The sequence below is a fragment of the Neophocaena asiaeorientalis genome, unplaced genomic scaffold, assembly GCF_003031525.2.
Source record: "Neophocaena asiaeorientalis asiaeorientalis breed wild unplaced genomic scaffold, Neophocaena_asiaeorientalis_V1.1 scaffold118, whole genome shotgun sequence".
NCBI lineage: Eukaryota > Metazoa > Chordata > Mammalia > Artiodactyla > Phocoenidae > Neophocaena > Neophocaena asiaeorientalis.
The window spans coordinates 9,324,436-9,340,726 of NW_020175528.1; the positions used below are offsets into that span (position 1 = coordinate 9,324,436).

At 40.9% G+C, this 16,291-nt stretch overlaps 1 protein-coding gene across 1 annotated transcript; it reads right to left on the reverse strand.

The window, feature by feature from the left end:
• Positions 1-7,452: 7,452 nt before the first annotated feature.
• Positions 7,453-16,082, reverse strand: COMMD2 (COMM domain containing 2). The gene is made up of 5 exons (XM_024769068.1): positions 15,983-16,082; positions 15,810-15,887; positions 15,060-15,142; positions 11,547-11,720; positions 7,453-7,991 (listed from the first exon to the last, which is right to left on the reverse strand). The coding sequence occupies exons 1-5, from the start codon at positions 16,047-16,049 to the stop codon at positions 7,794-7,796; spliced, it is 600 nt and encodes a 199-aa protein (XP_024624836.1). The 5' UTR covers positions 16,050-16,082; the 3' UTR covers positions 7,453-7,793.
• Between the last annotated feature and the right edge of the window lie 209 nt (positions 16,083-16,291).

A 16,291-nucleotide genomic window follows, 5' to 3' on the forward strand; every position in this document is an offset into this window, starting at 1 on the left:
ATGAATCTAATTTGTATCCTCTGTAGCATTTAGAATTATTAAGATGCCAACTGAAGCAGAGAATCAATTTATTGGAATTATATTAGGCAGGCACCCTACAGAATCAAGGGGCAGCTCTGACGCCAGGTCCTTAAAGAACAAGAACAGGAGCATCGGGCTTCCCTGGTGGTGCAGTGGTTGAGAGTCCGCCTGCCGATGCAGGGGACACAAGTTCGTGCCCCGGTCCGGGAAGATCCCACATGCCGTGGAGCTGCTGGGTCCGTGAGCCATGGCCGCTGAGCCTGCGCATCCGGAGCCCGTGCTCCGCAACGGGAGAGGCCACAACAGTGAGAGGCCCGCGTACCGCAAAAGAAAGAAAAAAAAAAAAGAACAGGAGCATCTTTGTGAGGCCATGTAACAAGTCAGCGAGCAACTGGCGGGGCTGCCACTAAAATGAATTTGCGCCAACCATTCTGAGTCCTCAGGTTGCAAAGTCCCAGGAGAGAGACTTATGGACTCAGCACGAAGAGCAGAGAGAACATGGTCTCTTGTCTGACCGTCCCATCGAACGGTATTCAGTTGGAAAGAAATTGTTCTCCAAATGTAAATTGGGGCACAATTGCCAAGACAGCAAAAAACGATCAAGGGGAGAAAAGTGCCTTCCTGATGCCCCTAGTAAGAGTTAGCCCCTCCCTCATTTATGTATGCACAGTTCCTTGTTTGTTGTATCTTCTCCTATGCCTAATCACACTCTGATTGAATTGATGTTGCTTACATACCTTTTCCTTTCCTCCACTAGCTTACAAGCCGAGAAGGCAGTGGCTGCAGCAGCTGCATCACCCAGAAAATGCTGTTCTAGAGGCCCCCAGTGCTCTATTTCAAAATTAGTAAAAAAATATTCTGAGTGAACTTAAGTGAAAGTAAATGCCTTTTTCTCTATTCCATTATAGACAATTTTTATACATTTTTAATAGTTTTACCTTTCTAATGTGAAAAAAATACAAAATGAATATGGAAAGACATAAATCCTCCTTAGTTGCTTTCCTATCTTCTCTAAATCTGTAAAATGCCCACAGAACATCCCTCATTTTAGTAGGAAATCTTCTAAATTAAAATTAAAAAGGATATAATACGAATCTCATCTTCTTTGGAGCTGACTCGGCTGAGTCCCTTCAACAGTTTGGTCAACTAGCTCCCTACCTTGTATAACTTTTTTTTTTTTTAAATCCACTGTCTTTAAAAAAATATTTATTTATTTATTTATGACTGCATTAGGTCTTCGTTGCTGTGTACAGGCTTTCTCTATTTCTCTAGCTGTGGCAAGCGGGGGCTACTCTTCGTTGCGGTGCATGGGCTTCTCATTGCATTGGCTTCTCTTGTTGCGGAGCTCGGGTTCCAGGCACGTGGGCTCAGTAGTTGTGGCACACGGGCTCAATAGTTGTGGCTTGCAGTCTCTAGAGCGCAGGCTCAGTAGTTGTGGTGCACGGGCTGAGTTCCTCCACAGCATGTGGGATCTTCCCGGACCAGGGTTCGAACCCATGTCCCCTGCACTGGCAGGCAGATTCATAACCACTGTGCCACCAGGGAAGCCCCCTGGTATAACTTTTGAATTAGGCTAGAAATAAAATGCTCAGTTCACTGGAGAATAACTCTACTAATAACTGGCTAGGAAGAAATTGCTCTCAGACTTTTCTAACTTGTACCTGGGAAGGTAATTTTAAAAAGCCATCATTGTAGAAAATACATTATTGAATCTGACAGAGGTTCTTTTACAAACATTATAAAATAAAATGCAACAGATTAATTTCATAGGGAGACCAGGAATAGGACTCAATCAAATACTGGAAAAAGCAAGGGCATATCCATACAATGAAATATTATTCAGTCATAAAAAATGCATAAAGTACTGATACATGCTACATACGACATGAACCTTGAAAAGACTATGCTAAGTGAAAGAAGCCAGACACAAAAAGCCATATATTGTATAATTCGACTTATATGAAGTGTTCAGAAGAGGCAAATGCACAGAAAGGAGATGAGTGGTTGCCAGGGACTGGAGGGAGGAGGAAAGGGAGAGGCACTGCTAATGCATATGGGTTTCTTTCTGGAGTGATGAAAACATTCTGTCATCAGATACTGGTGACAGTTGCACAACTTCGTGAATATTCTAAAACCCACTGAATTGCATTTTGCAAGGGTGAATTTTATGTTATGTGAATTATTTCTCAAAAAAATTTTTTTTAAATGGGAGGGAGGAGGCTTAAGAGATTTGGCATGAAAAGAAATTGTTCTAAGGGCCTAAGAAAGGCACGGAATTTGGTTTTTATGTCTAAGCAAAGAGTGGACCAAAAAAGCATAGGAAAGAATACCCTATAATTACACCCTTAAGAGTCTAAACATTAAAAAAAACCTTTAAATTACATTGCTTATATTGTGAGACAAATCATCTTCGCCTTTTTTGGGAAGTATATGGTGACTCGCTCATTTATTTTTTTTAGGTACTCAAAACATCGTCTACAACCTTTTTTAGTTTAGTCTATGCATTGTTACGACAGCCTAGCTGCAAATCAAGTAATTTTATTATGTTGCAGCACTTACGCTCACTGGAGCTTTGTAAGAACTTTTTATTTGGAATAAAAGCTTATAGTTTGCAGACCTTGCCAGGAAACCACATCCTAACCATCTATACTTGTTCCAATGAAACTCAAAGACTTCCCTGGATTTTCTTTTCCTCATTCTCTGAATTTTAATCTGTGTTTTTAGCCTTTGAGTTAACTGAGAAGGCTTTTCGTTCTGTGAACTAAGCACATTCCTTCAAAACCACAGGCATCCACTTCTCATTGGATTTATGACAATCACAACATTGGCATGCAGGTATTAAAAAAACTCAATTTGCTTTTCCCATCACACCTCTGGTTACCTCAGGGAACCCCTCTTCAGTGGAAAAGGGGTAAAGATAATTTCTGTCACCTAAACCATGTCCAAGTACTCCACAGTATTCTGTAGCGATCTGTCCTCTCCTCTGTACATTTCTACAGCTCTAGCCATTGAATCATATTAAAAGTTTTGCTCTCCAGAAGAAGGTGGAGTTTCAAAGAAAAGTGGTTCCAACAGACAGCTTCCCTTCCCTTCTTCAGAATAGCCCCCTTAGGATACTCCTTTCTGCAGCCTGATGAGTTTATGAATTAAACTATTTTCAAGGATGGAATGGCCTGAGAGCATTCTAGACTTTAGGACTTCACCCTTTGCTTGACACACAACATGGGTTATTCTGAGTATTTAATAAATATTTAATGCAGCGGAGTCAGTACCTTTGTAAAAAAGAAAGAGCTAGAAAAGGTTTTAAAATTTGCTTTGTTTTCCTATCAGCACAATGTCATACATAAATGGCTGGATTATACCTCAAAGTAAAAGAGTAAGAAAAATTAAGAAGAAAAGAGGTAAAAGCTCTCACGTGGTTTGTGAGACAGGGCAAAAATCCTTTTCTTGGCGTTGCCTCTTTTTAGCTGATGGTTGGGCAGACTTCTGCAGAAGATACGGTAACTGCAGGAGAGGAAAATGAAAATTGTAGTCTTTGCAACTAAAACATATCAATTTAGGTGCAAGTATAATAAAAGTGCATGGCCTCCCACTCTGATAGCCACATAATTAGCAATATCGCTAATGATAACATAATTTACACTATAATCATTAAAACATTTATCTTATAAAAAGTTAATTGGGTTTAAAATGGCAACAACCTGATAGAAGCCAAGTTTCAGAATACATTAACACAGATATTTGTATTCCCGATGCTCCTTTTCACTTTAGGTCCATTAAGGAAATAAAATTACAGTTCCTATATTTCCCCATTATGGTAAGTAGGGTCTTACGGACTCGTGGCTACCAAACATAATTAAGTCATTTGAGTTCCTGAGCAGAGAGGACTGGAGCTATACGAACATAAAACAAAGAGCCATTAGTATTCAGTGATTGAATCACTAAATATATATACTTTATTGCCATAAAGTATATCGCTTTCTCATCTCCAAGTAGTACATACTATTTTGCAAAGCTGAGAAATAATGGGTTTCTTCTGCTTTTATAATGAAAACGTTGCTCTCGAAGTTTGTAAAGCTCACTGAAGTAACCACATTAATGGTGAAGCTGGGCTTCCTTGTTTTAAGGAAAGTATTTAGGTTTGAACATAACGGTCATGGTGGTTTTAAAACGAATATATTTAAACTAGAGGCAATGTAGTATGATACCATTTTTACCAAAATATTTCTACCATTAATGAAAGAAAGGAAAAGGGATCACAGTAACCTATTACTATGGAAACTCTGGAAGGGTAAGCTAAAGAGAGACTTAAACATATATTAAAAAAAAAAAAGTAGAGAAGAGTGCATATATTATAGCAGGAAGATTTTATACAGCAGCTGACAGATCTTCCTGACCATGAAGGCTATGAGAAACTACAAAGAAGTATTATGTGTTTTCTCCTGGAGATTAAAAACAACTCCACTTAGATATAATTTTACCTAAAAAAGAGACCTGGCTTAGCTAGTATCTTGAGATTCCCATGCTTCTTTCACTGGTGTGGAGAAAAAAAGACAGAAAAAAGGGACTCTAGACCAAGCCTATAGGTAAAACACTCAGCTTGTCTACCTGAGCCCTATGGGGACTAGGCAGTTTTGAATAGCTGAGTTTTCTGGAGAGTTATATGTATATCATTCTAAGAATTAAAATTTTCGATAAAGGTACTACTACAAATGTACTTAAATTCCCTGATCTTTTTCCTTCTTCCTTTAGACTTCAAAAAAATTTTTTAATGAGTTATTCAAACTCAGTATAGAAATCAGGTAACATTTTCTGTTTCTTAAATAGAGTATATGAGACAGAATCCAAGGATACAAAATAATGAGATCCTCAGTCTACACAAGTATTTACTGAAGCCCAATACTATGCTAAACATTCTATATATGTGGTCTCATTTGGTCCCTACAAGCCAATGAGATAGGTGTTATTACTCCTATTTTAAAGATGAAGAAAACAAGGCTTTGGGAATTTATCAAGGACCCAAAAGAAGCCACAGAGCCTAAAATTCAAACCCTTTTGTCCAGTTCCAAAGACTGACCTCTTAACCTTCTCATAGGATTATATACTAAAGGGCCACATACTGCTATAAATGTTAAGGGCTCCCACACATGCATCCCTTACACACACTTAATGATTTTTCAAACTTTCCTTGGTATCAGGTTCTCACTTTTCAGTTTTCAAAGAAGTATATTTTCTTCTTACGGTATCCCCACCACTTTTCTAGTTTGCTGCTTTATATTTACCTAAGCCTGGAAATATCAATAACAAAACAAGCTCATGGAATTTTGTGAAACACAAAGGAGACTTCCAATGGGTGAAGTATATGTAGAACTTTGTGATTATACATATTGATTATTTCCTACTCACAGCTCTGTTCTGAGAGATGAGATGTTACTATTCTGGCTTTGAGACATAAAAGCTATTACACTTGTCTAAACATGCATCAGCAAATCCTAAAAAATAAGCACACTCATAACCCAAAATGTTTTAACAAACATTTAGACAGTTACAGATGGAAAGGAACATCCCAGAGTCAAGAAACTTGGTCATATATGAGAGTAGAATAGTGACTGCATCTGCAGAAAATATGTTCATATACAAGTTACAAAAAAAATCAAATGTGCCATAAAACAAACAAGGCAGAGGAATGCATAAGGGTGTGGAGTGTCCAAACAAGAAAAGGAAGAGGCTCATTAGATGGTCTGTAAAAAAAACGTGAGTCCCAGATTCAAAAGGAAGTTAGGAGACTGCTCCCAACTCACTCTGGCCCAAAAAGGCAGAACATCAGAAAGAATAACAAAGTACAGCCAAAGGAGACCAGGGGAGTTTGATACAAATAAAAAAAGACTAACATGTGCTTTGTTGTTTTGCTTGGGGTAGGAACAGTGGATACGGAGGAAGAAGAAAGGTTGCCCTAAGGAGACACAGGGATATTATTTCAGTCTTGGCTGGAGTCAGCCCTGCTTATCTCCCACCAAATGTGGACAAATAAGAAGCCTCACAGAGCTATTTTCATCATATAAGCTTGGCAGGCATGCTGCTTTTAAACCTGATGACATATGCTACTATTTCATGTAATATATAAAGTTTCCTTTTGTTTGTGAGGTTGTTAATATGAAAGCTTCATTAATCAAGTTATCACTATAATTAAAAATTATCGGATTATAGTTTGCTAATATCTGATATTATAGTTATTTTGCAACTGCAGAACATATATGTATGGGGTGACCCAGATGCCTGCAGGGGGATGATGGGTGGCAATATCAACTGTGCTTTTCTTCCACTGGCCTCTGTTTCCGGCTGGGCTCTACTTTAACAGAAAGAAGAAACGTGATGTCACTTTGACCTGAAAATCTCTAACTCTTAGAAGGCAAAGTATTGATAGAGCTTAGAGTACAGTTTAGAGTCTTCCTGAGTTGCTGCATGGGATGAGATTCTCAGAATAAGGTCTTGGCTAGATATTTAAGACTGAACCCCAGTTTCTACCCTTCCATACGACTTTCTCCTTAAGTCTGTTACTCCTTAAACCTCCTTGTGTCTCCTTAAGTTTCCCTGTGTCCCTGTACTCTATGAGGCTGACCTGACACATCAGCATCTGAAATTTTCAGGCTAACAGCTTACAGTTACCCACTAAAAAGCAAAACAAAACAAAAATCAAGTTTGTAAGGAAGAAGGGATATTTGCTTGGAATGTAGTAAACATGGCCTCTCTTTGCCCTCTTTATACTTTATTCGAACAGAATTATAAAAAGTGACTAAAATTTACATCCAGATAATTAAGAATTGATTACATTATGTCTGCATGCATTGTTTATAAATGTAAATGACAGTGTATCTCTTAGATGCTTTGGATAATAGGGAAAAAAAGTAGTCCTTAATAAAATGCAATATATTCACACAAATTTGAGTGCTATTTAAGCTTATTATCCATGGCAACTTAAACTTAAGCAACATGGTAAATACTTAATATATTCACAGGCAAAGAAAAATGCAAGAACTGCCTAAATATAGCATTAAAAAAATTTATATTCATTTCCAATTATTCTGTGGCTGTTAACATCATGGGGTGCTTTTAAAGGTCACAAACATTAAACTGTCTAGGAATATTCTGAATAGTAATATCATTACATTGTGAACTTTACTGTCAAATTTAGGCCAATAAGGAGGAAAATAATAAAGTTAAGTAGTCAGAAAAGTATCCAAAAAAGTACAGTCATTTATATATACAGAGGATTTGAACAGTATAGATTCACTTCCAGTTGATTCAATCCTATTTACACATTTAAAATACAAAATACATCTTTTTTTTTTTTTTTTTGCGGTACGCAGGCCTCTCACTGTCGTGGCCGTGGCCTCTCCCACTGCGGAGCACAGGCTCTGGACGTGCAGGCTCAGCGGCCATGGCTCACGGGCCCAGCCGCTCCGCGGCATGTGGGATCTTCCCGGACCGGGGCATGAACCCATGTCCCCTGCATCGGCAGGCGGACTCCCAACCACTGTGCCACCAGGGAGGCCCCAAAATACATCTTAATTGTCAAGAAGCTGACCACATTTAGCACCAGGAAAGGAAATTTACTTAGCCTTTGATCATGACCTCAGTATCTTCACACAGGAAAAGAAATGTTATGAAATCTCTATGTATTTATCACTATCAATTAAAAAATTTATTTTGAAAAGTAACTGCCGCATATCATCAATTCACAAGTGATTCTAAGGGAAGGAAACAAGTTGGGACTACTTGATATTGCGCACGACTCTCCTACAGTGGTTTGTTTTCATTTCTTCCAAGGCTTGTTCCAGTTGCTGAACCAAATGAAGCAGGGTGGCTGGGTCTGTCTGCAGAACTTGGGTGTTGTGATCTCCGTTCTGATTAAGGTGCAGCTTTATAGTCACTGATGGTTTCATCTGTTGCCTGAGGCTTCTGCTTGCAAGCTTGATTTTAAATGGAATAAGAGCATAAGGACTATTTAATAATCACGCTAAACATATAATAATTACATTATACCATACATAAAACTCTAATTTCAGATGAATCACAGACTTCAAAAAGAAAAGTAAACTTTAAAACCTTTGGAAAGAGGGACTTCCCTGGTGGCGCAGTGGTTAAGAATCCGCCTGCCAATACAGGGGACACGGGTTCGATCCCTGGTCCGGGAACATCCCACATGCCGTGGAGCAACTAAGCCCGTGCAGCACAACTACTGAAGCCCGCACACCTAGAGCCCGTGCTCTGCAACAAGAGAAGCCACCGCAATGAGAAGCCCGTGCACCGCAATGAAGAGTAGCCCCCACTTGCCACAACTAGAGAAAGCCCACGTGCAGCAACAAAGACCCAAGGCAGCCAAAGCTAAATAAATAAAATAAGTTTATATTAAAAAAAAAAAACCTGTGGGAAAAAAAAAAAGAAACCAGAATGTATAGTCAGCATGGAAGGGTTTCTTAAACATGATATTAAAAAAAAAAACCATAAAGAAAAAAACTGATACATTGAACAATCATTAAAATTTCTTCGAAGGATACCTAAAAATGGTAGAAAAACAAGCCACAAACTGAGAAAAGATATTTTGTAACACATACAACCAAAAAAAAAAAAACTTAGTATCAAGAATGTATGAAGGGGCTTCCCTGGTGGCGCAGTGGTCGAGAGTCCGCCTGCCGATGCAGGGGACACGGGTTTGTGCCCCGGTCCAGGAGGATCCCACATGCTGCGGAGCGGCTGGGCCCGTGGGCCATGGCCACTGGACCTGCGCGTCCACAGCCTGTGCTCCGCAACGGGAGAGGCCACACAGTGAGAGGCCCGCGTACCGCAAAAAAAAAAGAATGTACGAAGAACTGCTCTGATTTAATACAAACCCCACAAAACCAAGAAAAAATTGTACAGAGACCTATCTAAGCACTCTGCAGAAGTAACACAAATAAACATAGGAAATATGTTCAACTTTATTAGAAATCAGTAAAATGGCCAATAAAATCATAATATACTGTTTATCTGACTTGCAAGAATTAGAAACCTGTCCATACGGAGCACTGTAAAGTGATGGTAATGAAAACCACTGCTGGTGAGAGTGATGACAGAAACACTTTGGAAAACGTATACATGATCAGCAACTCCACTCCTAGGTATTTACCTTAAACTCTTACACATATACACATATTCATAATAGTATTTGCTTCCAAGAGTCCGAAACTAGACAAATCTCAAATATTCTTTAACAACAGAAGGGATAAATTGAGAATATTCATACAGTGAAATGCTTACTAAATGACAGCAAAAAGAAGTGAACTACAGCAACATGAATTGTCATGAATAAATCTAAAAAGAAAACGTTCAATCAAAAAAGCAAGTTGCAGGGCTTCCCTGGTGGCACAGTGGTTAAGAATCCACCTGCCAATGCAGGGGACACGGATTCAAACCCTGGTCCGGGAAGATCCCACATGCCGCGGAGCAACTAAGCCCATGAGCCACATCTGTTGAGCCCGCATGCCGCAACTACTGAAGCCCGCGTGCCTGGAGCCCATGCTCCACAACAAGAGAAGCCGCCTGAGCACCGCAACAAAGAGTAGACCCCACTCGCCGCAACTAGAGAAAGCCCGTGTGCAGCAACGACGACCCCAACACAGCCAACAATAAAAAAAAGACCAAAAAAAAGCAAGTTGCAGAAGAATACATGAAAATCTAAAAACTATACAGTCTAGTGAAAAAATATACATTAAAAAAACTATAAAGAAAAGATTAACAGAAAATTCAGGAATTCAGGATAATAGTTACCCTTAGGGGGCTGGGAGGGGGTTGTAATTTGGGGAGGGTGATTCAAAGGTACTGAATGACAGTACTACAGGATAAAGAACAGTAGCCCACAAAGTTTTTCTTTCCACAAAGTTCTTGATATTGTCTTCTTTTTTTTTTTTTTTTGCGGTACACGGGCCTCTCACTGCTGTGGCCTCTCCCGTTGCGGAGCACAGGCTCCAGACCCGCCATGGCTCACGGGCCCAGCCGCTCCGCGGCATGTGGGATCTTCCCGGACCGGGGCACGAACCCGTGTCCCCTGCATCGGCAAGCGGACTCTCAACCACTGTGCCACCAGGGAAGCCCTGGACTTCTTTTTTTTAATGGGGATGAAATTCTGTCCTTCTCCCTGTAAAAATAACAGCAGCAACTTTAAAAGGATCGGCCCTAAAGGTAACATGCTCCTGCACCGGTCTCAGATGCGTTCAATTCACTGATGCTATTTAACAAGTGCTGGCAACTTATGAAGTATGGGAAATGCTTCTATTAGAAACTAACCTATGATGAATCATTTATTTCCCATCAGCAACTGCACAATAATTAGCTGGTAACTATCCATTTGCTACCAGTCTCCATGAGATGAGTCAGCTACTCAAAAATGAAAGGTTCTATATCCTGTTACTAGTTTCCTAGCCATTTATCTGGTCTTCATCTGACAAGACTTCTTTTCCTTCCTTCCTTGAGCTCAGTAAATCCATTAGTTCTCTGAGTAGCTTTTTCAGCCCTTAAATACACCTCACCACATGAGGCTTCCCTGGTGGCGCAGTGGTTGAGGGTCTGCCTGCCGATGCAGGGGACACGGGTTTGCACCCCGGTCTGGGAAGATCCCACATGCCACGGAGCGGCTAGGCCCGTGAGCCATGGCCGCTGAGCCTGTGCGTCCGGAGCCTGTGCTCCGCAACGGGAGAGGCTACAACAGTGAGAGGCCCGCATACCGCAAAAAAAAAAAAAAAAATACACCTCACCACATGCAATATTCATTCAATATACCCTCAACATTAAACTGTATTAGTCCTTGCAGTAACACAGCAATTCAAACTCATTTTACTGGGCAAATGAACTCTCTTGAGTCTAATTTTAGAAATTTCAATTGCCTAAGTTTCTAACTTCTAAAAATGTCTTAATAATGGAAAAACTCAAAGCAAATCAATAAAGCTGAAAAAAGAACCTCTAAGGGCTACTGGAACCCAAAAGTCAGAAGCTATCTCCACATAAGAGAGGGATACAAGATAAACTAGTGCTGAAGTTCATGAACACGACCATTCCGAAATCTCCTCCACCTGGTTATTATGAGAGGATGTAAACATAAAGGCATAACCACCGTGATCTCTTCCTCCCCGTGAGCCCCACAGGAGTTGCTGCTTCTAAGGTCTCCAAGAGCATAAACTGTGTCAAGTTCTTTGCTGTAGCCACACCACTTGGCACATGATAGGTGTACAAGAAATATTTAATAAATAACACAGTTAAGAAGCTGCTGACCACCTCTCCTTACTTATATTCAGTGCTGAATTAAACCAATGTGAACACATTAAAAATATAAGAACATGAACTATTTGGGAAATGGTCTAAAAATGAACATTAAAAAATGAAAGTTTCAAACCAGAGTTTGGTTAAGATGGTAAAGAACACAAGAAGCCTCAGGACATAAACCTAAAATAAATCTTATATTCTATGTCAGGTTTAAAAAAAAATAATCATACCTGTACATCTAGTCGCCATTCAAGGCTGTGGTAACTGGGAAGGTCTGGTGCCAGTTCACTCAAGATAGTTCTGATCTCTTTTCTGTTGTCCAGATAAAGCTGAAGCAACAATTTGTTCAATTCCTCAGAGAATCCAAGAACAAAAACCGAGTCTTGGAAATCCAGTTCAGAAATCTAAAAGTGAATCAAGTTTAACAGAACATCAAAATTTATTTTTGTCTAGGAAAGGCTGAAATACTGGATATATGCAAAAGAATATGAAATCCCTTAATTCTTTCTGTCTAGTAAAAGAAATAACACTCCTTAGTAAAAGGCAACCCTTGCCCACTATTCCAAATTCCGAGTTTCTGATACATAAAAATAAGCAACAAAAACAAAAATAAACTAGTGGGACTATTTCAAATTAAAAAGCTTCTGGGGGCTTCCCTGATGGCACAGTGGATAAGAATCTGCCTGCCAATGCAGGGGACATGGGTTCGATCCCTGGTCTGGGAAGATCCCATATGCTGCAGAGCAACCAAGCCCGTGTGCCACAACTACTGAGCCTGCGTTCTAGAGCCCGTGAGCCACAACTACGGAAGCCTGCGTGCCTAGAGCCTGTGCTCCGCAACAAGAGAAGCCACCGCAGTGAGAAGCCTGCGCACCGCAATGAAGAGTAGCCCCCACTCACCGCAACTAGAGAAAGCCCGCGCGCAGCAATGAAGGCCCAACGCAGCCAAAAATAAATAAATAAATTTATAATAAAAAATAAAAAAAATAAAAAGCTTCTGCAGGGCAAAGGAAAGCATCAACAAAATAAAAAGGCAACCTATTGAATGAGAGAAAATATTTTCAGATCATATATCTGATAAAGGGTTCATATCCAAAAAATATAAAGAACTCATATAATTCAATAGCCAAAAAACCAAACAATTCGATTAAAAAATGGGCAGAAGGGGCCTCCCTGGTGGCGCAGTGGTTGAGAGTCCGCCTGCCGATGCAGGGGACACGGGTTCGTGACCTGGTCTGGGAAGATCCCACATGCCGTGGAGCGGCTGGGCCCGTGAGCCAAGGCCGCTGAGCCTGCGCGTCCGGAGCCTGTGCTCCGCAACAGAAGAGGCCACAACAGTGAGAGGCCCGCGTACCATAAAAAAAAGGGCAGAAGATCTGAATACACATTTTCCAAAGAACACATACAGATGGCCAACAGGTACATGAAAAGATGCTCAACATCATTAATCATCAGGGAAATGCAAATCAAAATCACAATGAGATATCACCTCACACCTGTTGGAATGGCTTTTATCAGAAAGACAAGAGATAACAAGTGTTGGCGAGGATTCAGAGAAAAGGGAACCCTCCCTGCACTGCTGGTGGGAATGTAAATTGGTGCAGCCACCATGGAGAACAGTATGGAGGGTCCTCAAAAAATTAAAAATCGAACTGCCACATGATCTAGCAATTCTACTTCTGGGTATTTATCCAAAGAAAACAAAAACACTAACTTGAACAGATACACGTGCCGCCATGTTCACTGCATCACTAGTTACAATAGCTAAGATAAGGAAACAAACTCATTGTCCATCAGTGGATGAATGGATAAAGAAATTGTAGCATATATACATAATGGAATATTATCCACCATAAGAAAAAATGAAAGAATAAAATCTTGCCAGTTGCAACAACATGGATGGAACTCAAGGGCATTATGCTAAGTGAATTAAGTCAGACAGAGAAAGGAATACTGTATGATCTCTCTTACATGTCAAATCTTAAGAAACAAAAACAAAAAACCCACCAAGGTCATAGATACAGAGAACAGACTGGTGGTTGCCAGAGGCAGGGAGTAGGAGGTGGGATGGGAGAAATAGGTGAATGGTGTCAAAAGACTTTTTTTAAAAAAAAGGCTTAGTGAGAGAATGAGGGCTCCTGGTTTGGGTAAGTCCTAGTGGGATACTCAGATGCTGACTGGACACAAAGAAATCATATATTTGGCCAGGAAAGGGAGCTGGGAGAGAAGGGCATGGAGTCACAGTTTTGCTGTCCAATGTTCAGCATTACTGGGGACCAATCCTAATACTGGCACTGACCCTCAATAGGATAAAAGGAAGCTGCCAACAGCAGCCTTGCTTTTACTCCCTTATTGGATGATTGAAGTGAGGAGGGGATAGAAAGGTAGAGAAAAGGTAGAGAAAGCACAGTCTTTCTCTTTGCTCCTCTTCCTTTCGGTGTATTCACCTCAGCCACTTTAACACTCTACTTTCCTTGCTCTTTTCCAATTTCTGCATGCAACCCTTTCTTTCTCAGGTTTGTTAATGTCATTAGACTTGTTTCTGTTTCTAATAGCATAGGCTTGTGTATTTTATCCCTTCAACAAATATTTTCTGAGATCCTACTGTGGGATAGGTCTTGTGCTACGAAGACAGAGCTGAACAAAACAAACAGGCTCATTGCCTTTGTGGAGGAGATTATAGTCCTTGGGGCCGGGCAGGTTGGGTTAGCTGACCAATCACACCAGGTGGTCTGTCAGAAGATTCAGTTTGACTACACAGAAGAGCAAGAGGCTAGGGATCTATTCTCAGGAGGAGAGCAGCCAGGAAAGCTCTGGATAGGGCCAGAAAGGATTGCTTAGGGCAGCAAAAATGAGTTCCCCGTATCAATTAATGGAACATGGATTTATGGGACAGGGCATTTGCTGTGGACCACCTCTAAGTGTAATATTTTAGGAAGTCTGACAAAAGGGATCTATAAAATAAATTTTTTATGTAGTTGCTCATAACCACTCAAATAATCTGTTAGGGTGAAAACAACTCAAGTAAGCCACACTGCATCTTTTATCACTTCCAGCATTAGGATTCACTATCAAAATGTTGAGCCTCTAGTGTAGTTTCCCAAATTCGCCTGATCTTAAGAATCACTTGAAGCACCTTGGGAAAAGATTAATTCTCAAGCCCCTCCTCTGGAAAGCCTGATTCAATAGGTTTGAGGTAGGAACCGGGAATCTGGTTAACAAGGGTCACGCGTGATTCTTACAGAAAGGTAAATCTGAGACACAGTAGAATGGATAATATGTAAATTAAGCCCCATGCAGCCACTTGTAATTTTTCAAATATTTTTCTCTATTATGAGCATGAAGAAACAAATACTGGTACAAGATCCCTCAGCTAGTATTAAGGAAGGGGAAACCAACACTTAAAAAAAAAAATGGAAAAAATGTTCTCAATTCTCCAATAAGCTATATACTGCTAATATGCAAAAAATTAAATCATTTCATTCTCCCTCCTCTTGGGATCCATACTATAGTATATGGTTTAATAACATGCAGAATTAGAGGCAATTCTAATTTATACTGACAAGAGGTGTTCATGCCAGCAGATCACATTATAGTCAGATTGCTTAGGCATGGCTTCACTAAATCCATTATAAACCAGTAACAACATTACTGAAATGAGCAGATCCTGCCAGGACTGATGTAGAGTATACTGAATCTCCTTAAGGTCCTGCTAATACAAAACAGTCCACAAAAGCCCTTACCATGAGCTTTGAACTTTCAGTGAGGAGGTGTATTAATCCTTCCACACCATGTTGGACAGTGTCACTACTCACGCTGAGTTTTCCTGAAAAAAGAGGAAAAATGAGCAAATAAATTATGTGGTATTTATTCTTTTATTCAAACTCTAAAGGGTAAATGTTATCTATTATTCCATGTTTTCAAACACTGCAATTATTACAAAAAAATAATTACTTGGTAATAGCCTCCTGTTCATTCTCCACTCCCAGCCAAATGCTTTCAGTATTTCCCACCATGTAACCTTTACAAAAACAGACCCGTGGAGACAATACCAGGCGCACAGTCCTTCTCTTGAGTGCGCCGCTACTTCAAGCCTGGCAGAAGGGACAATAATAGAAACAGTCCCTCCTCCACCGGGGTAAAAATCCTTCAGCAAAAGTAGATGTCTGAACAACTAATAATAACCAAACACTTGTATATTTATGGTTCACCCAGCTATTCCACACACTTGGATGCAGGTAAGCATCACAGTATTCTGGCAGATGGTACTATGTCCATTAACACGTCAGGAAATCGACTTAATACAAGCTTTTAAAAACTCACAATACTTAGGGGACGGGCAGGATTTGCGCCCTGACTGAAGAGTCCTTCTGCTTTTATTCTGCCACAATGGGAATAAGACCTTTAGAGTCCCAATAACCATTTCCCCTCCAGGGGGACAGAGAACGCACTTCTCCGCGCAGTTTTCAGCGCTGTGCCTCCCCCCTGCTTACTCGCAGCGCCTTCGTAGATCTTGGGGTTAGAGCCACGCCTCAGGAACTCCACCGCAATTCGCCCAAACTCAGCGACCACTGCAACGGAAGCCAGGAGACCCTTAGCACCGGGCGCTCCCACCGATCCCCTCCCAGACCGCAGAGCACCACCCTCCGCCGCCGGGCCCCCTGACCCGCGCTGTCCACTTGCGGCAGGAAGGCCAGGTGCTCCTTGTGCTCCTCCGACAGGTCCAGCAGCATCTTCTCTGGCTAGCCGATTTCAACCACTTCCGGGCCCTGAGTCCAAGCGTAAAAAGGCTCCGGCGTCTCAGCGTCTCGAGCTTTCCGTTCCGGCCTCCGGCTTACCGCCGTCCTACACTCAAATGCCTTCCGCGGCGCAGACTGGGATGAGAAGATTCTTCCGTTCGCCAGTCAGTTGTAGCCTGCCGGGTGTAGAATGCTATTCTCTGAGGAAGATGAAAAGAAGTTTAAAATTCCACAAG

Excerpts from the sequence above, each read along its gene's own strand:
- COMMD2 (XM_024769068.1), bottom strand. The coding sequence starts at position 16,049 with ATGCTGCTGGACCTGTCGGAGGAGCACAAGGAGCACCTGGCCTTCCTG. Across the intron at positions 15,888-15,982 it reads GCCGCAAGTGGACAGCGCGG|TGGTCGCTGAGTTTGGGCGA; the intron begins GTCAGGGGGCCC and ends CTTCCGTTGCAG. Across the intron at positions 11,721-15,059 it reads CTGAAAGTTCAAAGCTCATG|ATTTCTGAACTGGATTTCCA; the intron begins GTAAGGGCTTTT and ends ATTCACTTTTAG.